The sequence below is a fragment of the Hyperoodon ampullatus genome (genome assembly GCF_949752795.1).
Source record: "Hyperoodon ampullatus genome assembly, chromosome: 3".
Taxonomy (NCBI): Eukaryota; Metazoa; Chordata; class Mammalia; order Artiodactyla; family Ziphiidae; genus Hyperoodon; species Hyperoodon ampullatus.
In genome coordinates, this window is record NC_136916.1 from 175,165,272 (window position 1) to 175,192,999 (window position 27,728).

Consider the following 27,728-nt stretch of genomic DNA (forward strand, 5'->3'; position numbering starts at 1 on the left):
GAATTTTCAACGAGGAAACAAATGCAAAGCCTGGTGGGCATTAGGAGGAGCGTCTATGCAAGTGAGAAAGAGGTGAAGACGGTGGTCGAGGGAAACAATGATTGGCTGGAGAGCGAAGAAAGGGAAGCTCAGAAGGAAATTTTCGAAAGCCACAAAAAGCCAAGCTACCAGACCAGCGGCCGGGACCCTGCTGTTCTAAGACCTATGGGGAAGCAGGCACCCAACGGCTTCGTCTCAGGTTTCCGCGGGTCACAAAAGGATAACGGACATCCTCCCAACGGTGGACCTGGGGGCTCCGCGCGCCGCTTCCGCCCGCCCGCCCCGCCCCGCGTGCAGCCCACCTGCGCTCAGTCCCGGACCCAGCGGGGAGCGGGGACGGGGTGCTCGCGGCGATATATGCCGACCCGTGGCCGCCGGAGGACGCTTCCCTCCGCTGCCCGCCCGCCCACCCTCCTTTGTTCGCCTGGCCCTCCTCCCTCAGTCGGCCGCCATCGCCCGCCCGAAGCTAGGCGTCAAGAGCGAACGCCGCCCGACACGAAAAAGAAGGCACAACCGTTTCTCGTCAAAACAGACTTTATTGGGGCGCCGGGACCGCCCCGCGCGCGCCACCCGCTCCCCCTCGCGGCCCCCGGGCCGCCCACCGGCCGGGACCCTGCGCTCGGCCGGCCCCGCCCTGCCCCGCAGGCCCCCTCCCCCGCGGCACCTGGGGCCGCGCGGACGGCTCACCGGCTCCAAGGCGGCGGCTGCAGCGTCGACGCCCCGCTCCCGAGTGCGGCCCGGGTCCGGGGCGGCGGGCTCCGCAGCTGTGGCACCCCGAAGGGCGGGGGGCCGAGCGACTCGCGGCGGCGGCGGCGGCGGCTGCGGCGCGCTGACGTCACGCGCAGCGGCCAGCCAGAGCGCGCGGAGGCCGTCCCGGCGGCCCCAATCCGGGAGGAGCCCGGGTTGAGTGGGCGGGGCCTCGGCGGCGAACGGGCAGATCGATTGGCAGAGGAGGAGGAGCGAGAGGGCGAGCAGGCAAGTAGGAGCGAGGCGGGGCGGGCCGAGGCTGCACGGAAGTCTCGCGAGGCCGAGCCTGAGCGGAGTGTGGCGGCGGCGGCGGCGGCGAGATCTGGGCTCGGGGTGAGGAGTTGGTATTTGTGTGGAAGGAGGCGGAGGCGCAGGAGGAAGGGGAAAGCGGAGCGCCGGCCCGGAGGGCGGGAGGAGGCGCGGCCAAAGCGGGCGGCCGAGGCGCGGCGGGGCGCCGGGGCGAGCAGCGGCCGAGCAAGCGCGGGGCGCACCGAGGCGAGGAGGCGGGGAAGCCCGCCGCCGCCGCGCCCGCCCCTTCCCCCCGCCGCCCGCCCCCTCTCCCCCCGCCCGCCCGCCGCCTTCCTCCCTCTGCCTTCCTTCCCCACGGCCGGCTGCCTCCTCGCCCGCCTGCCCGCAGCCCCGGAGCTGAGGCCGCCGCGGCCGTGGCGGCCGAGCCCTCAGTCATGGCCTCGGGCGACACCCTCTACATCGCCACGGACGGCTCGGAGATGCCGGCCGAGATCGTGGAGCTGCACGAGATCGAGGTGGAGACCATCCCGGTGGAGACCATCGAGACCACGGTGGTGGGCGAGGAGGAGGAGGACGACGACGACGACGAGGACGGCGGCGGCGGCGACCACGGCGGCGGGGGCGGCCACGGGCACGCGGGCGGCCACCACCACCACCACCACCACCATCACCACCCGCCCATGATCGCGCTGCAGCCGCTCGTCACCGACGACCCGACCCAGGTGCACCACCACCAGGAGGTGATCCTGGTGCAGACGCGCGAGGAGGTGGTGGGCGGCGACGACTCGGACGGGCTGCGCGCCGAGGACGGCTTCGAGGACCAGATCCTCATCCCGGTGCCCGCGCCGGCCGGCGGCGACGACGACTACATTGAGCAGACGCTGGTCACCGTGGCGGCGGCGGGCAAGAGCGGCGGCGGCGGCTCGTCGTCGTCGGGCGGCGGCCGCGTCAAGAAGGGCGGCGGCAAGAAGAGCGGCAAGAAGGGCTACCTCGGCGGCGGGGCCGGGGCGGCGGGCGGCGCGGACGCGGGCAACAAGAAGTGGGAGCAGAAGCAGGTGCAGATCAAGACCCTGGAGGGCGAGTTCTCGGTCACCATGTGGTCCTCAGGTGAGCGCCGGCGCGCGCCGGCCCCCGGGATGTTTTTGTTTTGAAGGGAAGCCATGTTTTATGTGTGTGATGGGCGCCGCCATCTTCTTCGCGGGGCAAGTATGGCGGCCCCAAAAGATGGCGGGCCGCGGCGGGGGCGGCGGGCGGCGGCGCGGCGAAGATGGCGGCGGAGGCGCGGCGCCGCCCGCTAGGCCGCAATGGCGTAGTTTCCTCGGGCGGGGCGGGGCGGGGCGTGCTCGGCCAACAGCCGGCCCGAGGCCCGTTGTCCGCGGCCCCCGGCAGGCCGGCCGCGAGGCCGTTTCCCCGCGAGGCTCGGGGGCGCGGGAGGGCGTTGGCGGGGCTGCGCGGCCTGGACCTCGCGCCCGGGCCGGGCCGCCGCCTTTCCCCGGCCTTCCTCTGGGGGGCGTCGCTGCCCCGGCTCCGCCCCCGCCCCTTCCCGGAGCCTCAACTGCTCCCGGGAGGCGCCTTCCGAGGGGGGCGGGGGCGCCCGCCCGGCGTGCAGGCCGGAGCTTGCCCGCGGCCGCGCTCGCCTCGCCTCGCCTCGGCGGGGCGGGACTTGGGCGGCACGTCGAGCTCGCGTGTGTGCGGGCTCGGCGTCGGCGGGGCCTGTCACCGTTGCGGCGAGGGCCTCGCCTCTGCTCCCCCCGCGGCGCCTAGTGAGAGGGGCCGCGGCTTTTTGTAGATTGTTCTTAGTCCTGGGCGTTTGGGGGAGTTTTCTTTGCTTTAAGTATTTGGCTCTTTGCAGGAAGGCTGGTTAGTTACACAGCTAGGAACGTTTGCCACTAAATTGATCAAATCGAGTAAAGTTGCCAGATGCTTTTTACTTGATAGAAAACTCCTTATTTTTCCCGTGAAAAGAAGGATTCTGGAAAGGGTCTTTCTACTGTTTTAGTACTGCTTTGAACGAGGGCCAGAAAAAATATCTGGGGCAGAAGAGCCTTATCCGCATATGTAAATCCTTTTGTTTTTACTTCGTAACTGGTGTTTTCAAGTCCTTATCCTATTATTTTATCCAAAGGCTATCTTGTTAAATTGTTGGAATAGTAAATAGACTGAGAATAATCCTGCCATAACTAGTTAACCTAGTACCTGTGATAATTAGATTTTAGTGGTAGAATCTTTTACGCCAGCTCTAATAAATTTTCACAATTGGATGGAGCCTCAAAATGCGGTGAACGTTGAGTATTGAAGCATTGTTAACATTCTCAGGAACGAATGAAATAGGCGAAAAGTCTGGACTGAGAAGCTGGTCTGGTTGTATCGTATCTACCGAAAGCCCCAGGCGGAGGTAACTAAAGGTGGATGGATCTGTGACTCAGGACTGAGCAAAGGAGCGGAGGTTCTGTCAAAATGTAATAGCAAGTGCTGACAGCGCTGCTGTTCTGGATTTCGGAGGGCCTGGTAGAACTGTCAGTACTTTGAGTTTAGCAGGGGCTATAGGTTTCAGTGAAACATATATTTGAGTACTTAAAAGGTTATCAAAAGATCCCTTCTGTATGCATTCTGCTAGCGCAGAATGATTGCACAGTGATCATGCTGGAACTAAAAGCCATGTTTTCCCATTATTAATCGGAATGGAATAAGGGAGGGGGTGTTGGTTATTGATGAGTTTGCTGAATTCGGGATATCGTTTGAAATTAGATATTTAGGTAAAGATACATTAACCACATAAAGCTATATTTACTTTTTCTCACTGTATGGTCATGTTGACTTTAAAGTAATTAAGAAAACCAGGGTTTGGGGTTTTTTTTTGGGGGGTACGCGGGACTCTCACTGTTGTGGCCTCTCCCGTTGCGGAGCACAGGCTCCGGACGCTCAAGCTCAGCGTCCATGGCTCACGGGCCCAGCTGCTCTGCGGCATGTGGGATCTTCCCGGACCGGGGCACGAACCTGTGTTCCCTGCATCGGCAGGCGGACTCTCAACCACTGCGCCACCAGGGAAGCCCCAGGGTATTTTATATATTCTGCATTTGATCTTACCAAATTGTTAACCCACTTCTCCATACTCAGAAAACTTGGTGATGTAGGCTTTACTTGAAGTGGTACGTATCAGGTTAGCTTAAAAGTCATTATTTTTTCTCTGTGCAAGTGGTTGCTATAGGGTTGTACAGTTTCGGGGTATTTTTGTCCATTTCTTTAAATAGTTGTCTGGCATGTATGGTTGGTATCTTTTGAATGGAACAGCAGAAAGGGGATCTAGTAGTTCTGTAGTAGAGTAGTTATAGATCTGAAAGAGTCCCTAGAGATCTGCTTTTTTTCTTTTCTTTTTATTGACATAATTCCCACGTGCACATTTCGGTGGTTTTTACTGTATTCACCAGTTTGTGCAATCATCACCACTATCTAATTCCAGAACCTTTTTATCATCCCAGAAAGAAACCCCATAACTGTTATTCCCCACCACCCCCAGCCCTTGGCAACCACTAATCTCACTTTTTCCCTGGATTTGTCTATTCTGGACATTTCGTTTGCATGGAATCATATAATATGTTGCCTTTTGTGTCTGGCTTAGTCTGTTTTCAGGATTTCATCCAAGGTGTAGAATGTACTTCATTCCTTTTTACGGCTGAGTAATATGCCATTGTAGAGATAAAACAGCAGGAGCTGCTTATTTTTGCAGATGAGAAAAGTAAGGTCTAGTTAAGGCTGACTATGTTTTAATATTTAATCACGGTTTAACTGTGTTTTGAATAGTTTTAATCCTTTGCTTTAAGGCCCATGTTTGTTTTTGCTTTTTTTTCCTGGCATGTAATTAATGAACATTTCATTATTGCCATATTTAGGGCATAGTATTATGTATTTTTTTTCCCTAGATGTTCATCACTATAGTTTGGGAGCGACATCCTCTTTTGTAGAACTTACTAAAAACTAAACCACTTAACTAAATCACTGGGTCGAGTAGGAAAGCTAACAATAAGAGCTGAGTATTTAAAACGTTTAGTTTTGAGAGAAATCTAAGAAGGCTTTCAAATCTTGAGGTTTCGGGTAGTTAGAATTTGTGACCTTCACTCGAGGCTGTTGGTATTTTAACTATCTTCGGTTAGACCAAATATAGAAGTGCTTTGTGCTAGATCGAGTAAAACATCTCAGAGCAGAAAGCCATTGACATTAGAATCAGCAAATTGAAAGAAAGTCAAAAAGTATTAAATTTTTTCTCACTTTTATATATTCAGAAGGTTCAGGCTTGCCAAAACTTACTAATCCTGACCATTCCATTCGCTATTTTTCCTTTTTTACCATGCTCTTTATCACTAAGGAGAGATGCCATAAATGTAAATTCCCATGGAGCCAAGCCCAAGAAACCCTCCAAAGTAATCATGTCAACCCCATGACCTACATAGGGCAGCCTAAGTCATAGAGCCCAATGCCTAACCTGGTAGCTCTGGAAGCCTGGCTTACTGATAAGCCTCGGTGCTGTCAGATTGCGTCTCCCAGTTATTAACCCTCCCTCCCCACCACCCCCAGTCAACAGCTGTCTCCCCCAGTAGGAAAAGAAAAATCCGTGTCAGAAGAGGCCACGGCTCCTGACCTACCTACAACTAGCATTTTAGGCTCTTGGAAGAGAATGAATAATGATTTTTTAAAGTATGCCAGACTCCTGGGTTGATATTTCCAAAAAGCCTTTCTATTTGTTTTGATGCCTGCTTTAGTGAGATCAGTTTTATTTATTTATTTATTTATTTATTTATTTATTTATTTATTTATTTATTTATTTAAAAAGTTATTTTGGCTGCGTCGGGTCTTCGTTGCTGCGCGTGGGCTTTCTCTAGTTGCGGTGAGCGCGGGCTTCTCATTACAGAGCACGGGGTCTAGGTGCTCGGGCTTCAGTAGTTGTGCCGCACGGGCCTGGTTGCTCCGCGGCATGTGGGATCTTCCCTGACCAGGGATTGAACCTGTGTCCCCTGCATTGGCAGGCGGATTCTAAACCACTGCGCCACCAGGGAAGTCCAATCAGTTTGTTTTAAGGCTGGGAAATTCAGGGCCCACAACAGGTTATTAGCAAAAACAATTATCAAGAACGAACATTTCCTAAGATCCACATTCTTTTGTCATCATGACCTTCTCTTTCTAGGTGGCCAATTTATAAACTGCTCTCACTACTTCCCATGGGAAGAGTGAACAAAAGTGAAAACTTTTTATAATTTTTAAACCTGAACATTTACCAGTGAGTTGTGTCCTATCGTATTATTGGATAAACGCGCAAACATTGTATTTTCTTTTTTTTTTTTTTTTTTTTTTGCGGTAGGCGGGCCTCTCACTGTTGTGGCCTCTCCCCCTGCGGAGCACAGGCTCCGGAGCACAGGCTCAGTGGCCATGGCTCACGGGCCCAGCCGCTCCGCGGCATGTGGGATCTTCCCAGACCGGGGCACGAACCCGTGTCCCCTGCATCGGCAGGCGGACTCCCAACCACTGCGCCACCAGGGAAGCCCTGTATTTTCAAAATTTGGCATCAGAAACACTACCTGGATGTTGAAGAAAACATTCATGTCATTACTGTTAGCAGACTATTAGGAAGATGGTGGGCAGGTCTTGGAAGTTAGTTGACTCTGTTTTGTAAGGTTGTGCCTTCCTATTTATGGTAGACTTCACAGGTCAGGAGAGGAGCCATTTCCTAGTCCTAGGTGTCTTGGGTTAGTAGGTCCCATTCTGTTTAACTTTGTGATTAATTATCAGTAACAGCAAGCCCAGTGGTTTCTGGGAATCTTATTGGTAGCAGCGTCAAATTTTCCTTTAGAGGGCACTGACCAGTGATCTGACCTTTGGCATATCTTAACTTCTGACCTTGGGATCTTTGTAAAATGACTTGTTGGAGTAGGGGGACCCCAAAAGGCATTTTTCATTTCCTTTACAGCAAAGAAATTCTACTCCTTTCTGAATTCTTATGTGACAAAAGGAAGCAGTACACTCAATTTCTTAAAGAAAACTACCCAATTTTAACATGATCTGGTGAGATAATAGGAACTCTTTTGAGTAAAATTCATAGTAACTATTCAGTTACTTTATTTAGTCTTACAGTGTTGTTTCAGATATGAATAAACTTTAATGTAAATGGTTGTGATGGGCTCTTTTCTTTCTTGTGTAAGTCATTCCCCTCAAATATAAGAGCTGAGGGGCAGGGAAAGAGGCACTGTTGTGCTGGAGGCTGTTCTGTGGTGTCCGGACCCTGTCTCCTCTCCTAGGAGAGCCATAAACTTCAGGTAGAATTTCTAGCGTCTCACAGAGTATCACACTCTTAAAAACACTCCGAAGTGTGTTTCTCCTTTTACGGTGCTCAACTCTGCCCCCTTCTTTCCCCTTTTTGTCTTCTAGATTTTAAGCACCCCCCCAAAAATAGAAGCTGCTGCCATGACTCCAAATTGAAAGTTGGTTTTTAATTTTTTATCTTGTTGATAACTCAATTGTAATTTGTAGTAATACATATGGTTATTATACTAACTACGTTTTTATAGATTCTTGACAAGGATTGAATACAGACTGCTGGATTTTACTTCTGGGGATCTGACTGGATCACACACACACTATTCCTTTCTGAATTACATTCTAAGGCTTGAATTGTGTGAATTCACTCCCTTGCCTAAAAATCCCTCAAGCACAGCAGTGTGGATATACTTGATACCACTGAACTGTAAGTTTAAAAATGGTTATTAGAATGGTAAATTTTATGTTTTATATCTCCACACACACACACACACATCATCATCATCATCATCATCATCCCAGAGACATACTGTTGCATTCAGTAAAATCCAAGCTTCTCATAACCTGCCAGGCCACACATGATTTGGCCCCTGCTTTCCTTCCTGACTTCCTTCCTTGTCCCTATGCTCCCATTATGCTCCAGCCTTCCCAGCCTTCTTTTAGTTTCTTGAACTTGGTCCTTTGCACTTATTCTTACCTCTGCTTCCAGTGCTCTGGCCCCAGATGTTCACCTTCTTCGTGCCGGCTGTTTTCCAAGTCTCGGCTCTGGGAGGCCCACCCTTTCCTCCTTTCAAATTAGCACCCCCCTCGCCATCGTTCTCTCTCAGCCCTGTTTTACTTTCTTTGTAGCACCGTCTGAAATGGTCTTGCTTTTATCTTTTAACTTGCTGCTTGTCTGTCTACTTCCTCTAGAGTGTAAGTCCTGGGCTGTAACCCTGCAGCCTTACGATGGTAAGGCACATAGAAGATTCTCAGTACATAACTGAGTGAATGAGTGCATGGAATTGTGCTCTAAGGCAGAATCCTAGCCTAGAGTCCAGAATGCCACTCCTACCTATTACTACTTTCAGAAAAGGGGTAGTGAGTGTGGGGAGAGGGTGGAGAAGCATTCCTTTTTTAGACAAAGCATGGACTTCAGTCAGTTCTAGATTCACATCCTGGGTCTACCACTTTGCCTCTTTAGATACACTACTTGGCATTTCTCCCCTGCCCCGGCCACGCCATGCAGCATGTGGGATCTTAGTTCCCCGACCTCTGGTGGAAACCGCACCCCCTGCAGTGGAAGCGCGGAGTCTTAACCACTGGACCACCACGGAAGTCCCACTACTTGGCATTTCTGAGGCTTGATTTCTTCAACCAGAAACTTGAGGTTAATACCATAAAGGTTTTGTTTGAATTGAGGAATGTGACAGTTGCTGGCATGAAACAGGTACTCAGTAAATGATAGTATCCCTTCCTAAGGTCTCTGTTAGTGGGGAAGAGTGGAAACAGCCTATGTCTGATTTTTGTCTGTTGCTTAGCAATGAATCTCAAGTATTAGCTCTCCCCCATTTCGATGAAGGTTTGGCTTGATGGCGGTGGTGAGTAGATAATGTCATTTTGGTCAAAAGTTACCTAGAATGTCAGACCAAAGTTAATGGCCTAAGATGGAAGGTGTGGAGAAACAAAATCTAGCCAACCCACAAATAAATGGGAAGTAGGTAAAAAAAATATGTAAATTGGTGAAAATCAGGATCACAGAAAAAAAGGAAGCATTAGGGTCAACCCTAATGAGCTTCCTGGCAATCAAGATAAATAAGGAAACTATACTACTGTTAGCAGATTCTAAGATAGAAAAACTTCTAAGGGAATCAAACTTTTCTTAGGACTGAATTCTAAAATAAACTGTTTTCTATATAAGGGGCCCACTGAGTGATAGTAATGCACAGATTCCAGCTAGTATAGTGTCAGATTTCATGTAGTGTCTTGGAGCAGCCAAAAGACTTAAATGTAACCTAGTTGAAGGTGATTCTTTACTTGCTTACTATAGTTTTTAAAAGTTCAACATTCTTTAAAAACCATAAGCATAGAACCTACTCTTCCCCTTAGGCCCAGGAGGGAGGGCAAAGTGGAATAAAGGTTTTTTGTTTGTTTTTTTGGAATAAAGGTGTTTTTGCACACCTCTTTTCCAGACACCATGGTTCCCATTTAATGTGTTACCTTGTTTCAGCCTTATGTATGATAGGTGGTCTACCCTATAATAAGTAAGGAAACCAAAGAAGGGTCAGTGATAGCAATGAGAGGCCTCTTGAAGGAAAGAGATCTTGATCGGGGCTTTGGAAAGCCCAGATGGGGGATGAGAGGTGGGCAAGAAGGGAAGGAGCGTTGTGTTTATTCACATACCTTTTATCGGACATTGAATAACATTGCAAGCAAACCAGTTTGGTGGGAGCATGGAGGGCATGTGAAGCTCCACTTGTGAACCTGTTTTCTAGGCCTGTAGAGTGCGCCCAGCCTTTACGTTTAGTTTAGTTCCTTAGTCATTTCTTTTTGACTGTAAATGTTTTGAGTCTCTTTGCTTTGCCTCTCAAATGACTGAGAGTGGCTATAGCTTTGGTAACTTAGAAACTGAATAGCTAAGAGACAGGGACTTATTTATGTACCTTTTTAACCTTTTGAATAGTTCCATGTACAGAAAAAAGAATGTTTTTTAAATGTGAATGAATAGATTGTCCTGCTGAAACAACTCAGTGTGCCACCCCATTCCTGGATGGTATTGGCTAGAGTTTGTTTTTCCAACACCTTCCATCTTAGGCCTGGTTGTTGTAGGTCATTTGCCTCTAGCCTAGTGTTAGTGAGCACGGGAATCATCTAATCCACACTTTTGACTAGAAGTTTCCTCAATATTACAGTTTTCCTACCACCCTACTTCTTTGAATCAGTGACTTGTTTTCTCAGCTTTTTCCAAACAGGAATTCTGAGATTTGGTTTTCATTTGCTCTGTCCAGTTATGTTGTATAATCACAATTATAAGTTTAAGTCACATTGATTATAGAAACCGATTTTTTGTTTGTTTTGGAGTATAGTTGATTTACTATGTTATGTTAGTTTCAGGACTATAGAAACTGATTTTGGTGACACTTCTAATGTGGATTAACCCTGTCCCCTTGAAACAATGAGATAATTAACTAAGTCCTATCCTGAAGGAAAACTCGAGAGAAGAATATACAAAACAGATTTTAAAGCAAATTTAGATACTTTGCTTCATGAACATGCTTTACTTTGAGGTGTATTTGTTTGTTTTTAATTTATTTTATTTATTTTTGGCTGCATGGGTCTTCATTGCTGTGCACGGGCTTTCTCCAGTTGCAGCTAGCGGGGGCTACTCTTGGTTGCGGTGTGCAGGCTTCTCATTGCGGTGGCTTCTCTTGTTGCAGAGCACAGGCTCTAGGCGCTCGGGGCTTCAGTAGTTGTGGCTTGCAGGCTCTAGAGCGCAGGCTCAGTAGTTGTGGCACACGGGCTTAGTTGCTCCGCAGCATGTGGGATCTTCCCAGACCAGGGCTTGAACCTGTGTCCCCTGCATTGGCAGGTGGATTCTTAACCACTGCGCCACCAGGGAAGTCCCTTGATGTGTATTTGATAATTACTCCGTTGCCAGTCACTAGAACTCAGTAACACATATAAGAAAATTGATAATCAGAGCTGATCAGTTAACACCTTCATCCTCTATCTTATTTCAGTAGTAATTCTGAAATGGAAGGAATATAATAATGGCCACTGCAGGCAGTGAAAATCTGTATTTGAATACATATTATAATAGTAAAACATTTTAAAATAAAATTGTACAAAAAGAAAAAATGAATTAATACTTCTCACTTACATTTTTTGAACAAAGAGGGAAGCTTATGTACATATGGTCTGTAAATGCAGTTATTTGTCTTTTAGTGCATCATAAATTTCTATTGGGCAAAAACTTCTGAAGATTTTCTTTGCAAAAATCAGATAGGGCTTCCCTGGTGGCACAGTGGTTGAGAGTCCACCTGCCAATGCAGGGGACACGGGTTCGTGCCCCGGTCCGGGAAGATCCCACATGCCGCGGAGCGGCTGGGCCCGTGAGCCATGGCCGCTGAGCCTGCGCGTCCGGAGCCTGTGCTCCGCAACGGGAGAGGCCACAACAGTGAGAGGCCCGCGTACCGCAAAAAAAAAAAAAAAAAAAAAAAAAAATCAGATAAAATGGACAAATTATAGCAAACAGTGACATAATTTGATGTGTTGCTTTAATATGTGTGCAGTTCTTGGTGAAAATGAGGCGGACATTTTTTATTTCTTCTGGCAATAGATCCTAGCATCTTTTGTCATTTCTCTAGCAGTCTTCTTTGAAATTTGATTTTTTCCCCTATATAAATAGTTTATTTTCTTAAATTTTGCTGTTGAAATACAGTGTTTGTTAAGGAATAAGTAAGAAATCTGTGATGATAATATGAAGTTTTAAGTATATATTATGAAAACGTACAGTAACCACAGGAATTATTTAGAACTTAGATCAACAAAAGTTTGTTTATTTATTTATTTAAGGAAAGAATATTGTATCATTGACATTGTTTTTGAAGTGCAGGTATAATAGTGATAATCAAAAGCAGACTGATTTTTAATCAGTTTAATTCCGGTTTTTAAAATGATGTACAGATCATGCGCTTATTGTGTGTACTTCAGGACAGATTGCTTTCACTGTGTGCCACTTTCACTTGGTGTGTTACTGATTAAGATTCTCATTAGACAAAGGTAGTTTTCTCTCTATCTGAACATATCTCTTTAGTCTCTTTTGCAAAGTCCTCCTCATTCTCTCAGTATTGGAATTACACAGCTTTTGGTTCTGAGCCTTTTCTCTTTCTATATTTTTTTATAGATATATTTCTGCAGCTTTAAATGCAGTTTGTATGCCAGCGATTCCCATTATATTTCTCTCCAACCTAGATTTCTTTTTATCCCCAGTACGTAGCTATTTCTTACCTCCTTGAGGTCTGTCCACTAGGTGTCGCACAGTTAGCCAGTGGAACCAAACCAAAGTGGGATTCCAGATCCTCTCCTGCAGGTTGTCTCTTCCTCCGTTTTCCATCTTAGCTAATGACACCACTGTCCTCCAGGAAACACAAACAAGAAACTGAGATGGCATACTTGACATCCCTCTTCCACCACCACCACCACCCGTCTGATTGATCACCCAGCCATGTTCATTCCTTCTCCACAATAAAACTTGAATCTAACCTGTTTTGTTTTGTTTTTTTAAATAAATTTATTTATTCTATTTATTTATTTTTGGCTGCATTGGGTCTTCATTGCTGCACGCGGGCTTTCTCTAGTTACAGCGAGCAGGGGCTACTCTTCGTTGCGGTGCGTGGGCTTCTCGTTGCGGTGGCTTCTCTTGTCGCGGAGCACAAGCTCTAGGCGCGCGGGCTTCTGTAGTTGTGGCACGTGGGCTTATTTGCTCTGTGGCATGTGAGATCTTCCCGGACCAGGGCTTGAACCCTTGTCCCCTGCATTGGCAGGGGGATTCTTAACCACTGTGCCACCAAGGAAGTCCCATGTATTCTAATTCTTAATCATTTGATTGTTTTCTGGGTACTTTATGTTCTTGAATGTTGGAACTAAGAACTGATCCTCAAGAAGTATTTCCTCATTCGACTTCAGTTTGTGTCACCCCAGAATTCATATGTTGAAGCCCTAATCCCTGATGCAATGGTATTTGGAGGGTGGGACCTTTGGAAAGTTATCAGGTTATAAAGCCCTCATGGATGGGGTTAGTGCTCTTATAATAAGAGACAGAGATTATGTAATGTGATGAGAAATGGTGTGTATGTAAGGATACAACAAGAAGACATCTGATGTCTGGGAACCAGGAAGAAGGGATTCAACAGGCGGCACCTTGATCTCCAGACTGTAAGGAATACATTTCTGTTTAAGCCACCCAGTCTAGAGTATTTTTGCTTTTTTATTAATGCATCCAGCTAGGTTTTCTTAGGCTTCTTCATATGTAAACGGGTAACCTGTGTTACATTATCAGGTTCTTTCTAGTTCCAAACAAGAGGCGGCTGAGCCTAACAGTAAAGCGCTCAGGTCTTAGAGTTCACCCCTGTCCCTTACTGACTGGTTAACCCTGAGCAAGTTACTTAACCTCTCTGTGTCTCAGCTTTCTCTTCTGTAAAATGAACTTGCTAATTTGCCCACTTCATAGGGTAATATGTGCAGTGATTAAAACAGTGCCTTCCCAGAAACATGCAATAACATGTCAGCTGCTATTATATTCTGTTGTTCCTTGTAATGACCTATAAATTAGTTCCCTAAAGTGAAGAGTGGTGGGAAAGGAGAAGCATTTAAAGTTTAAAACTGTTGTATTCTGTGCTTTTCATTGTGAAGCAATTTGATGGAGAAGCAGAAATTTTCAGTTAGCATTGAGAGTTTTGAAGCATTCTGTTGAGAGTTTTGAAGCATTCTATTTTCTGCTTTAGTCACCAAAGTAGTAGAAGACTGGTTTTGGTCTCTGGGCACTTCACTCTAGTCTGAGAGACAAGGCCAACAAAAGTTCAAAACAGCATGATTTAGAGTTCATCAATGTTATTATTCAGAAATAATCCAGGAATTCAAAGGTAAGAATCTGAGGTTGGAGCGATGGAATCAGCCAGCCCTTAGAGAATCTGAGCTAGACTCCAGAGGGTAGGCTGGGTTTGGAGAGAGGTGATGAGAAAGAGCAAAGGGAGGAACTCCTTATTCTTACTGAATATTTCCTTCCAAGCACTTCTGAATTAGCCTGTGTGAAAAACAGGCTGGTTGGGGGCTTCCCTGGTGGCGCAGTGGTTGAGAGTCCGCCTGCCGATGCGGGGGACACGGGTTCGTGCCCCGGTCCCGGAAGATCCCACATGCTGCGGAGCAGCTAGGCCTGTGAGCCATGGCCGCTGAGCCTGCGCGTCCGGAGCCTGTGCTCCGCAGCGGGAGAGGCCACAGCAGTGGAAGGCCCGCGTACTGCAAAAAAACAAAAAAAACAGGCTGGTTGGAATATAGAGGGCATGTGCAAAGGAGAAATAAAATACTAGATACGGTAAAATGAGACCAGACAGCATAGGACCCAGAATGGTCAATAGTATTTGGTGTCTAGAATATAGGAGACTCATTGTGGGGGTCAGTATCCCTTTTTTTTTTTTTTAACCTGTTGGATTTGTGATGGTAGTAGAACATTTAAGTAGACCTCTCCTACATTCTTTGAACACTTACTTACTTACTTACTTATTTATTTTTCTTTTATTTCTTTGGCTGCGTCGGGTCTCAGTTGTGGCACGCGGAGTCTTTGTTGAGGCATGCGGGGGCTTCTCTCTAGTTGTGGCATGTGGATTTTGCCTCTCTAGTTGTGGCACACGGGCTCTCTCATTGAGGCACACAAGGTCAGTAGTTGAGAGGTCCATGGGCTTCGTTGCCCTGAGGCATGTGGGATCTTAGTTCCCCAACCAGGGATTGAACCCATGTCCCCTGCATTGGAAAGTGGATTCTTTACCACTGGACCACCAGGGAAGTCCCTGAACACATGTTTATTGAGGACCAACCTACATGCCGACTCAGAGCAAGGCTCTAGGGATACATGGGGATCAAAACAGACCAAAACAGATCAAAAATCCCTGTCTTCGTGGAGTTTACAGTCTAGTGGGAGTGGGTGACAGAAATCACACAGCTATGAGTACACATCATAGTCAATAAAAATTGCACAGGTAAAGGCCATGAGGTTAGGGTGGATGGGCCATGGTACTTTGGAGGAACTTAAAAGGCCAATATAGCTGGAGCTAAGAGTGAGGGGAGAAGAGTGAAGAATGAGGAGGCTGGAGCAGTAGGCAAGAGGCTAGCTAAGAGGTGAAGGCTAGAAAATCTGATCTGAGTCAGCGTTGCAGAGTTGCTGGTTAACAGGAAGTGTGTGTGGTGGACAGAAAGCAGAACTCTGAGAAGTGGTAGGAGGAGAAGCAAGGAAGCCGAAAATAAGCCGCCGGTTAGAGAAGTGGGCGTAGAACTGGGAAAAGTGGATGCTGAGGACAGTAATGGCCAACGCTTCCCACTAGGCTAAGAAGGAACACTGAGGGAAAGGTTGTTGACTTTGGTGACCTTCAAGCAGAAACAGGGGTTTAAGAGATTGAGGAGAAAGACTGGGTGGTTAAGAGGTAATGGCTATAAATCACCCATTTGAGAAGCTGCTAAGGAAAGCATTTTTTATAGTTTTAAAAATGTGTTTGCTTACATATACTTCTTTACTCAGCTAAGACGATCCATCTTACGATGTTTTTCAGATGAAAAAAAAGATATTGACCATGAGACGGTGGTTGAAGAACAGATCATTGGAGAGAACTCACCTCCCGATTATTCAGAGTATATGACAGGAAAGAAACTTCCTCCTGGAGGGATACCTGGCATTGATCTCTCAGATCCCAAACAGCTAGCAGAATTTGCTAGGTAAGTTATAAGAACTTTTCCTTTCTTTTAGTTAAAGAAAGTACTTGAGTGTTGCCAGCTGTGTTTTTTGGTGCCTAAGTTACAATAGTGGTTTGTATTCTTGCTCTAGGGAAGCTTCTGAAAACAAAAGCAGTTGGTTTTTATTTTCAGTGGTAACTATGTTATGAATATAACTGGCACCATTTTAGATTTGAATAAGGATGAAGCAAATACCTACTTTTTAATTCTGTAATTGTTGTTGCTTGTGAATAAATAAAATTGCACATAATTTGTTTGGAAATGGATCTTTACCCTGCCTCCTGGCCTCCTTGTATACATTTTAAATTTGCGTGTATTGTCCTGGTCTGAAGCTGCTGGAGGCCTGGGTCTGTACTGGATTTTTACAGCTGACCGCTGGAAAGGACTTCATCAGTTCCGATTTCAGCATGTCATCAGTTAGGCTCCCGGTGTGTTGTTGATTTAAGCTGGCATGACAGGAAGAGGTCAAATATTTAGGGCCAGGACCCTGTGCCTGACTATCCAAGGTTAGGAGCAGGGAGGAAGGTCTGAACCCAATGGTTGTTTATTTGTTTTGCCTGAAACCAGCCAGATTCCTATAGAAACCTTGGCCCCTTTTTACATTATTTTCTAGTATAGTTTGGCAGTTTTTATAAGGGCCTGAGAAAACCCACACAGATGTAAATTTTTGAATAAAATGAAATGAACTAATAAAATCTAGAGTAGGAAGTATACTCCTTTTCCCTACTTGAGGTTGAATGGAACCTGGAACAGCCCAGGAAATTGAGGCGAAGACAGAATCAGTAAGAAAGAAACCTTTGTGCTCTCCTGTCCTGTCTAACAGAGCGGAGCACCTTTTCTCTCCCCCACCCTTTCTTGAGAGCAGAGTAGGGAAGAGCTGGAGACCCTGGGGTGTCCTGGTTTCTCCCAGCCTGCCAAAAACAAGCTGGGCGGCCTCTGGCCATTTGGAGCCTCAGTCTCTCCACATGTCACGTGGGTATAAGAATACTATCGTGCTTTGATAAAAGGGTCTGTACCCTTTTCTCCTTTCCAGTGAAACTCTAGTTATAGGGAATATAAACATTAATTTATTTCTGGTTTATCATGGCTTTAAACAACGTAAGGCCCTATCCTTTTGTTAATGACACCGTGCTCCAGCTTTTATTGCTCTTTGTATTTTAAATACAGATACGTGAATTGACTGTTAACTACCCTGCTCCCCCCGCACCAAGAGTACAAATAAACATGGAACCTGTAGGGTACGTAGTTAGCAGTGAGGTCGAGAGTGTTTGGACAGATGGAGCCAAATACCATACCTGCGTTTAATGTTGTTATGTGTTCCTAAAGTTAGTCACATCTTCCTTATGGTACTCAGATTTACTGGGGTGTGGGCTGCTATCCCAGGGATAGAGAGGTGGAACACGGGAATCAAGGAGAGCTTTGTGGAGGGGGCAGCGTTTGATTTGGGCCTTGAAGCACATAGAGTTCTGACAAGTGGATGGGGTTTTCATGCCAGAACAGCATGAACACAGAATACACATTCACTATCCAGTATATATTCAGAAAACAGAAGTAGTCAAGTTTGGCTGTGAATTAGGGTGCTTACAGGGAAATGACTGGGTTTAGGTAAACGTAAACCAGATCATTAGAGCCTGTGAATACTGGGCCAAGATACGGGCTCTTTAGTATGTAGTAGACAGCTGGTGAAGGTTTTTGAGCAGTAGAGAGGGGGTTGTATGATCAGAGATTTAATTTGAGAGAATTACTTTTCAGCTGTATCCAGGCTGGATGGGTGCAGGGACACCCAGGAAGTGGGAGAGACCAGTTGAACAAGAGCTCATGAAGGCCTGAGCCAGAATTGTGGTGGGTGGCGTTCAGACTATGTAAATGTGAGTAAATGTGACAGAGATGACAGGAGACAGTGGAAGACAGAGACAGGTTGGCTGTATGTCTAGAGGGAGGGGCAAATGCACATTAATTTTTTTTTAATGCACATTAAAAGCTTTGCTCCATAGGTGACGGAAATTGGGAGAGGGTGCTGGTTTGGGGTTCAGAGTATGCAGCGTTTGGTTTTATTTTATTTTATTTTATTTTTTTTTAATTTTTTATTAGTTTCTGCTTTATAACAAAGTGAATCAGTCATACATATATATCTGTTCCCATATCCCTTCCCTCATGCATCTCCCTCCCTCCCACCCTCCCCATCCCACCCCTCCAGGCGGTCACAAAGCACCGAGCTGATCTCCCTGTGTTCTGCGGCTGCTTCCCACTATCTATCTACCTTACGTTTCGTAGTGTATATATGTCCATGCCTCTCTTTCGCTTTGTCACAGCTTACCCTACAGTGTTTGGTTTTAGATGCTGAAGAGACATCCGTGCTGGACTTGAGGTGGATTCAGGAAGTAAGTTAGGGCTAGAGCCATCTGATGGGGGACGGCTAAGAGCATGAGAGTGTTCAGTAAATAAGCTCTTGGCGGGGGCAGTAGGAGGTTTTGGAGAGAAAAGAGTAAAGTCTTGGGAAGGCCCTTGTATTCAGAACCAGTGACAGAGCCAAAGGATCATTCAGACAGGTAGAAGATTCAAGAAAGTAAGTACAGGGGACTTCCCCTGGCAGTGCAGTGGTTAAGACTCCGTGCTTCCACCGCAGGGGGCACAGGTTCCACTGCACCTCCCTGGTTAGGGAGCTCATAAGATCCCACATGCCGTGGGGTGCGGCCAAAAACGCAAAGAAGAGAAAAGAAAAAGGTAGGTACAGCATTCCAAGAGCCAGTAGAGTGTCCAGAAGGGCCAAGAGAGGGAAGAATAAGTATTTCTCGAAATACTATATTGTGAAGTAATCCTGGTGGAGGAGCAGGGGGCTGAGGCAAAGTTTCGCAGAGGGGTGGGGCCCGTGGGTAGTGAGCAGTGGAAGTAATGAGGTGCTGGGGACCCTTAGCGTTGTTCCCCTCGCTGGAGAATTGGGGCAGCAGTCTTAAGGCTTGTCCCCAGGTCTCTGAACAGAAACTCCAGGATGTTTCAGCTCTAAACTCAGGCACATGTCGCTAAAAGCTTCCAGGGAGAAAAGATAGGTCTACAAAAGGATGATAATTAAACCTGAGTGAGAATTTTCTTCAACAGCAATAGATAATTAGAAGACAAAGGAGCAGTGTTCTGAGATTTCTGAGGAAAATTATTGTAAACATAGAATTCTTGATCCAGCAAAGCTATCAGTCCAACACAAGGACAAAACAATGGCAATTTTAGACACCTAAGGATTCGTTTTACGTTGCATGCATCCTTTCTGAAGAGGTTACTTGAGGGTGTGCTCCAGTACAATGAGGATGAACATCAAAGGGAAGACTTGCTAAAGAATACAGTGAACAGAAAATCAAGAAGACTGCTGTGCAACAGGCTGGAAAACTTGTTCAGTTTAGAATAGGAAGTCAGTGGGTTGTAAGAATTTCTTCAAGAAAAGCCCATTTCATTCAGTAGTGGATAGAATGAGCAAGAAGCTAGAAGATCTTGGTAGTATGGGAAAGAGTCTTCTAAAGAAGAGAAGATAGTCAGAAAGTCCGTGACAAGGGTGGCAGGGTTAAGAAAACCATGGCCTAAAAATGGGGCATAATTTTGACTTTTTTTTTTTTTTTTTTTTTTTTTTCCCGTGGTACGCGGGCCTCTCACTGTTGTGGCCTCTCCCGTTGCGGAGCACAGGCTCTGGACACGCAGGCTCAGAGGCCATGGCTCACGGGCCCAGCCGCTCCACGGCATGTGGGATCTTCCCGGACCGGGGCCCGAACCCGTGTCCCCTGCATCAGCAGGCGGACTCTCAACCACTGCGCCACCAGGGAAGTCCCGATTTTGACAATATTTAAAGAGAGAACACTCATTTGACATGACTCTAGGAAAATTCTCTCCTTGGTAACTGAAGCTCTACTGTATTGGACTTGGAGAGCATGAAATATGATCCCTAGCACACAGTTAAATTCTTCAGTAAGCATTACTTATGTAATTACCTGAATATAGTGTGTGTTTATTTTCTTTTATAATCAGCCTGTTAAAGATTTCATTTTGTATACAGAATAGAATGTAATCTTGCTCCCCTTGACAACACGTACAAAGTAAAGGTACAGGATTTGGGCAGTTGTGAGGTTGGGCTCATTCTCATCCCCATTTTCCATAGTATCTCTTGAAAAGATGATGTAAAACCAAATAAATCTCTCTTAATTGGGCAGTGGTGGTGAGAAATAGTTGAGCCTGGAATGCCCTATTCTGTTAGGGCTTCACATTTTGACAACGTAACAGCTGTGAATAGGACTTTCCAGAGACCCCAGAATGGTGACTGGGTCTCAAAGCGGTTGACAAAGAAGTGCCAAGTTTCAAACTGTTGGGGGCCATATCTTATCTTCTTGGCTTATAAAAACGCACAGAACTTGTTTTCCTGGCCTCCTCTTTTCATCCACCCCCACTCTGTGACTCAGTTCTCAGCTTAAGGTGGCATGTTAGTTGCTTTCCCCTCCCCTCCGTGTACTGGGGTGGTAGGATTCTGGACTGGACTTGGAACTGACCAAAGAATGTTCAGGTTCTTGCTGCACTGAGCCTAGACCACTTAGTAAATCACTTAGTGTGTGTGAACAAGTATAAGAAATAAAGTCATGATATTGCGGAGGTGGGACTATGGCGATTTTGTTCTTTCTTGAAATGTGTTTTTAGTAAATACTTCAAAAATTGGTCAGTGGGTGGGACCTGGAGAATTCTGTCCCCTGATTAAATTTTGTGCAATTTTCATTAACTAAACTTAGCCCTTTGGAAACCTTCTGTGCAGGAAGATCAGAATAACAAGTGGTTAGGTCAGTCCCAAGTTGGTGGTGGTTTGTTGTTGTGGTTCACTACCCACCCTGAGGCTTTTTCACTGGTTTGATACAAAGATAAAGTGTGATGGTGGAGCTGAAATGCCGTAAAACCCCTCAATATCACGTGAACGTACACTGAGAGAACCCCTACAACACACTTCGGCTCGTTTGTCTTGGGGACACAAGGAAGGGAGGTGGACGGTGCCTGCAGGTGGCAGCGCCATTACACAGGGCCTTCCGTCCTGTCAGCACAGCTGGCTCCAGTCGCGAGTCAGCTAAGCTGCTGATTTTCATTCAAGAATCACTTCTTCAGAAATGTTTCATCTTGGCTTCTGGGACATTTACAGATTTAACTTAGTCAGAACTTCTGGTTTACACAATACCCTGCTGAAAATTGTCCAGGAAATTCCTGCAGTTTGTGGTACTGGTGTCCAACCGTTACAATGTATGCAGAATGGCAGAGTGTAAAATCAGCAGTCACATCATAGGACACGTAGTCTCTATTTTTAATTGAACAGGAAACTTTTGTTGCCTACCTGGCTCCTCCATATAATTTCTAATACATGGAGGGGGCCTTTCCACTTTACCTGTGCAATGGTGGTTTGGAGCCACCAGTAGTACCTTCTGGGTTGTTAAATACAACTGGCGTTTTTTTTAAGGAATGAACTCAGTTTTGCCTAGGCCCGTTTAGCACAGGTTGAGGGTAATAATAGCCATCATTTCTCAAGAGCTTAACGTACATCATCTCTTTTAATTTTCACAGCTCTAAATAGGTAGAATTAATACCTTTTTACAGAATAAGAAACTGAGGCTGAGAAGTTAAGTGATTTGCTCAAGGTCGTGCGGCTGGTTGAAGCCAGCGCCCAGTCCCACATCCCATTCCACCTCGTTCATGATGCTAATGCTCTTGTCGTCATCTCCAGGTCCAAGAGCTTTGTAAGCTTCTCAGTCAGTGAGAAACTCATATCTTGGTTACTTGTGACTGACTAGTTTGGGTGGGTCAAGAAGGTATTCTAAGTAGTAGTATATAATTTTAGTCTTTTTAAAAAATTACTCTCTTTTTTAGGATTTCAAATATATATCTATATATTTTATTTTGTAGGTTTATGTACCAATTGTTGCCACAAAGATTTTAATTTTAGTCTTTACTCACAGAACAGAACACTTTCAATCTAGGCACGCTTGTTTGGAAAATGACCTTTTTAGTGTTTGCATTCGAATATAATGTAAAAGGTACCTGCGTATACTGCCTCAGTGATTTGCTCAGGAGCTTAAGAGTGGCTGCAATTAAATACCTCCACTTCCTCCTTGAGTCCAAGGGTGTTTGCTCAGATGTGTTTTAAACTGTTATTCTAAAATTAATTGCTAAGTATTAGCACATGTTTTAAAAATGACATTTCAAGAAGAAACGCCACTTAATAACATTTAAAAAATAAATCAAGAGTTGGGTGAATGGCACACAGGACTGTTCTCTTTACTGTTGTGTGTATTTGAAATTTTCCATGATAAAAAAAATTTAGGTTCCTAGGAATGAATTTAAGAAAATTTGTGAGGTCTGGGGACCCTCGTAGGTAACTGGGCCACACCTATCCTACGGGCATAGGCATTTCACTGCCATTGTCCCCATGTTCGAGCCCTAAGGCGGGTGCAAGAGGGGAAAGGTTGTCAGTATGACGTATCTGTCCACCCAGTGAATGTCTTTTTAAAGTCAGAGTTTTTTGTTTTTGAGATAATTTGCATACAGTAAGATTCACCCTTTTAGGTTAGTACCATTCTGTGGATTTGGACAAAGACAATCGTGTAGTTATCTTCACAGCCAAGACAGGATTTGAGTGGAATCATCAAAGAGTAAACATCTTAACTGGGAAGATTGAAGCTTGGTTCTTAATATACGGTTCTTATTATTAACATTTGACTGGAGTAGAACCCTGTCGTATGAATCAGTTACTTTTCAGACTCTGTTGTTATAACCTCCAGGTGGCGCAGTGGCACCAAATTTTTGTCGTACCTGATTTTGTGAACTCAGACCCAAACTCTCTTTAAGGTAACATAGGCTAGTTCAGAGCCCTGTACACAGCAGGCGCTTAGAAAATGTTTGCTCACTGGTGTGGTAATCTTCCAAGTACAAGAAAGAACAAGTATCTACAGGGTTGGACTGGGGAGGATACCAGACTGAAAACGTTCTCTTAGAATTCCAAGTAGGAAATTTGTACTGTCTTGAACAAACTCCTTGGAGATAAGTTATAGCTACCAGATGAATTGTTTCACCTCTGCTCATCCAGGATGTGGAAAGTTTAAGGAGGCGATTTCATGAGTTCAGGTTTTATAAAGTAAGGAGCATCAGGGAATCCTTTTCTCAGATCAGGAGTGAAGCAGGATGATTCCGTTAGGGCCTTTGCTCCCTTAAAGATGACAGCAGCAATCTCTCATAGTGAAAGAGTGGTGGTAAATTAGCCTTCTCTTAGGGAGCATCAGCTTAGTTGTGTATTAAGTACGCATCCTCATACAGGAGTGTGAGATGGCAAAACTAGGGTCAAGAGCATCGGTTTCAGAGATTTTAAATCTTTTTTTCTAGTTTTTCTAGGAACTCTTAATTTCCCACCCTCTACCACACACAGATCTTTAGGGAGTTTTGGAGAGAAAGTTTTGACAAAAGACCAAAGGTTGGTTCAGTGAAAATAGCAGGTAGGTAAGTTACCAAGTAAGCAAGCTCTGGGTAGTAACTCCACAAGCAGGGCTCTCCCTGACCGCCCAAGTGGTCGAAGCTATAATCTCCGTCCCATCACCACCAACAGCCAAACTAATAGTATGATAAAAAATAAACAGTGTGAAGAGGTTTGGGGGTGTTCCCGCCAGTCCCTAGGGGCCCCTCCCAGAGTAACCAGTACTCACAGTTTGCTGTGTTTCCTTCTAGAGCTATTATACGTATATGTATATAAATAATTCTCTGTTTAAAAGGACTTTTCTGTACCCTTTTTAAAAAATAGTCTATTACAAAGATCATTTCTGTCAGTATAAGATGGACAACCCCCCTTTTTTAAGCAGTTGTATAGGATGTATAGTTTTAAGACCCTCCCATATCTTCCTTTTTTAAAGCACCCTTATTATCACAGCAGCTGCTTTTGGATACCTCACTTTGCTTACTTCACTTTGCTCCCACTAGGAGTTTCATCTGTGGTTTGGGGGCTGTTGGTCTTTTTTATTTTTTAAAGAGTTTGGGGAAAAGAGCAGATACTAAAATCACACAGCTCACAGTGCCATCCTAAGCTGCACCAGCTTATTAGCTACGAGACCATAGGCAGTCACTCAGTCATGCTTGTGCTTGAGAATTCTTCACAGTCGCAGGTCCTCGGAGAATGTGAGTCTTCTCATCCCTTCCCCTTCACGGAAGCATGTTGTACTCTTAGTTTTTGTACCTATAGGGAAGGCATTTTAGGGACTGTGATTTATGCCGGACATCTCTGCCCATTCCTACAAACCTCTCTCTCTTTTTTTTCCCCCCCTTTGGTAAGAATGAAGCCAAGAAAAATTAAAGAAGATGATGCTCCAAGAACAATAGCTTGCCCTCATAAAGTAAGTAATGCTAGGGGGAAAAAGCGTTCGTTACTGTGAATGAAGTTTTAGAGAGCTTGTAAGAAATCGCACTTTTTATTTCCATCTTCATAATTGAGATTCAGTGAGGAACTATAATCCGGTTTCTAAATTCAAGACACTGTATTTTGTGATGTACGTTTTGTTGTTCCATAAAGGCCACTTAAAATTTAAATACCATTAAATGGGGTTACTGCGGGGTGCCAGTGTTTTTATTTTCACTGTGTACTGAATATACTCTGTTAGGACTTTATTCTTTTTGGATTGTTAACAAGTCAATCTTAAGGCATTGGGTTGTGCCTCACCCATGGACCTTTATGGGACTGTGGGCTCCTTATGGAAATTTGGAAATCATTTTGGATGTTGCTGAAGTGACCCTAATAAGACTTCATCATTTCCTTCACAATTTTAATTTACCCTGTTGATTGTGTGTTGCTAGGGAGTACTTAATTGTTTTCAAATGTGGCTATTTATTAGTCTTTAATGATAGTCTAAAAAGTACTTTGAGATATTGATTTGGGTGTGTTTTAAACTTAATTGGAGGTGAAAATAAAGTATCAAGTAGGTGGTACAGAAAAACAGGAGGGGAGAGATTTTGAGTGGAATAAAAAAATTTAAAAAGACAACAACAACAATTGGAGAAGGATAAATTTACTTTCACGGTCTCACCTCTGATGACTGTGCACCCATAAATTCTTTTTGTCTCTTTATTTTAATGTTCTTGCTGTGGAAATGTTGATATGTGGAAGCATTTCTGTTGAGGCCAAATACGAATAAGCATTTGAAAACAGTTGTGCCTTAAGTGCGCATCTTCCCTCTAGCTTCTCTCTGTACTTCTTTTCCAATAAGATTTTTTTTTTCCCAATTCCATTTTCTGAATGGAAACAGCCTAGGGGTCAAGGTGAAAACAGCCCATTCTTGCGGCGCAGAGTACGGGGCCACCAGAGGCGGTGGTGGGCCGCCGTCCTCTTAACTCCGTTCCTCTCAGTGCTTCTGTTACTTCATCTGGGGGCGTAGCCGGGTGAGGCGGCCGTGGTGTAGCCGGCAGCCAGGGTGTCTGGGTTCTACTCCCAGCCTGGCTCCTACTAGTAGCGTGACCTTGGGCAAGTCTACTTAAAGACATCTCTAAGCCTCAGTTTCCTCACTGTAAAACAAGTTTGCATTACATGTTAAGGCCTTTTTCAGCTGTTTTTTTGTTTTTTGGGGTTTTTTTGGTCGTAAATAATTTAATATTTCTACTGTAATATGAAGTAAAATGTATGTGGGGAGGTTGGGAGGGTCGTTGTATTGTGTCAGTGAAGGCTGTCAAGCGGTAGAATCGTTTGTAACAGTTTGCAGTGTGAACCACTAAGCTTCTCTCTCTGTTCGAAGGGCTGCACAAAGATGTTCAGGGATAACTCTGCCATGAGGAAACACCTGCACACCCACGGCCCCAGAGTGCACGTCTGTGCAGAGTGTGGCAAAGCTTTTGTCGAGAGCTCAAAGCTAAAACGACACCAACTGGTTCATACTGGAGAGAAGCCCTTTCAGGTAGAGCCAGCCCTCCTCCCCTCCGCTGTCCCCGCAGGTGTAGGCAGGGCGGCAGCCGTGCTGGAGAGACGCCGCCCAGAGAGGCCACAGCGGGGTCCTGGTGACTCCCTCGGGGGGGCTGCCCCAGCTCTCGACTCCGCCACGTGTGATCTGTGTGGTCCCAGAGACGGGCTGTATCGAGGTGTTTCTGGAGTGTACTTGACGTCAGGAGAAACACGGGATTGCTGGGGAGCAGGTCTAAAACAGAAGTTCTCATGCCTTCACTGTGGGATTAAAGCAGTTTACTTGCTGTAGTTAACTTATTTTTTTATAGTATATTGAACTGCTAATTGACAGGGAACTTCTAAAATTTTTGCTGTAGGAGAGTAACTTTGAAAATAGTGTTTTGCTTTGTTTTTAGAAGCCCATGAACAAGTGAACAAATCAGCAGTGCAGCTGGTAAATCTAACATGGTTCTTTTTGATACTTGACACCAGAAACCTTCCTAACCGTTTGTCTCTTATTATTTGAAATATTTACACAAATGTTAGGACCCTAACATAAGATTTAGGAAGATTCTTGCTGTTCTGCTGAATGTTTCTCTTACGTTGTAGTTAAACAATTCATGAGGGCTCTGCGTGGGTCCTAGGAGTTGTCCGGGCAGAGTTACAGCTCCCTGCCCCCTGATTTAGATGCATCTCAACAGCTTCCCCCCAGGGCAGGGTTGGGCAGGGAGGTAGAAGAGGTAGGCTGCTCTCCCCCCGAGCAGTGAGCTGCCCCGTCCCGGGCCTGGTCGGAGTCTGAGCGGGTTGTCTCTGGTCTCTCCTCGACAGTGCACGTTCGAAGGCTGCGGGAAACGCTTTTCACTGGACTTCAATTTGCGCACACATGTGCGAATCCATACCGGAGACAGGCCCTATGTGTGCCCCTTCGACGGTTGTAATAAGAAGTTTGCTCAGTCGACTAACCTGAAATCTCACATCTTAACACATGCTAAGGCCAAAAACAACCAGTGAGAAGAAGAGAGAAGACCCTTCTCAGCCTTGGGAAGCATCTTCCAGGAGTGTGATTGGGAATAAATATGCCTCTCCTTTGTATATTGTTTCTAGAAAAGAATTTTAAAAATGAATCCTACATACCCAAGGGACATGTTTTGATAAAGTAGTAAAAATTAAAAAAAAAAAACTTTAATAAGATGACATTGCTAAGATGCTCTATCTTGCTCTGTAATCTCGTTTCAAAAACACGGTGTTTTTGTAAAGTGTGGTCCCAACAGGAGGACAATTCATGAACTTCGCATCAAAAGACAATTCTTTATACAACAGTGCTAAAAATGGGACTTCTTTTCACACTCTTATAAATATGAAGCTCACCTGTTGCTTACAATTTTTTTAATTTTGTATTTTCCAAGTGTGCATATTGTACACTTTTTGGGGATATGCTTAGTAATGCTATGTGTGATTTTTCTGGAGGTTGATAACTTTGCTTGCAGTAGATTTTCTTTAAAAGAATGGGCAGTTACATGCATACTTCAAAAGTATTTTCCTGTAAAAAAAAAAGTTATATAGGTTTTGTTTGCTCTCTTAATTTTGGTTGTATTCTTTGATGTTAACACATTTTGTATAATTGTATCGTATAGCTGTATTGAATCATGTAGTATCAAAATATTAGATGTGATTTAATAGTGTTAATCAATTTAAACCCATTTTAGTCACTTTTTTTTTCCGAAAAATACTGCCAGATGCTGATGTTCAGTGTAATTTCTTTGCCTGTTCAGTTACAGAAAGTGGTGCTCAGTCGTAGAATGTATTGTACCTTTTAACACCTGATGTGTACATCCCGTGTAACAGAAAGGGCAACAATAAAATAGCAATCCTACAGAAAGAATATGGCAGAAAAAGATCTGTAAGCACAGTCTTATTTCCTTTTGTTGTCCAGAATAATTATAATTCTTGAGCCTCCCAGAAATTGGAAGTTAAATAAAGCAACTCAAGTTTC

At 45.3% G+C, this 27,728-nt stretch overlaps 1 protein-coding gene across 1 annotated transcript; it reads left to right on the forward strand.

The window, feature by feature from the left end:
• The first annotated feature begins 1,342 nt into the window (after window positions 1–1,342).
• Window positions 1,343–27,728, forward strand: YY1 (YY1 transcription factor). Its single transcript, XM_079701120.1, has 5 exons — window positions 1,343–2,142; window positions 15,642–15,804; window positions 24,143–24,203; window positions 25,593–25,751; window positions 26,564–27,728. The coding sequence occupies exons 1-5, from the start codon at window positions 1,470–1,472 to the stop codon at window positions 26,744–26,746; spliced, it is 1,239 nt and encodes a 412-aa protein (XP_079557246.1). The 5' UTR covers window positions 1,343–1,469; the 3' UTR covers window positions 26,747–27,728.

What these genes read in the sequence shown, in the direction of transcription:
- YY1 (XM_079701120.1), top strand. Translation starts at nt 1,470, where the DNA reads ATGGCCTCGGGCGACACCCTCTACATCGCCACGGACGGCTCGGAGATG. An exon ending in CAGCTAGCAGAATTTGCTAG is followed by an intron (nt 15,805 to 24,142) that starts GTAAGTTATAAG and finishes CCCTTTGGTAAG; the next exon opens with AATGAAGCCAAGAAAAATTA. An exon ending in CAATAGCTTGCCCTCATAAA is followed by an intron (nt 24,204 to 25,592) that starts GTAAGTAATGCT and finishes CTCTGTTCGAAG; the next exon opens with GGCTGCACAAAGATGTTCAG.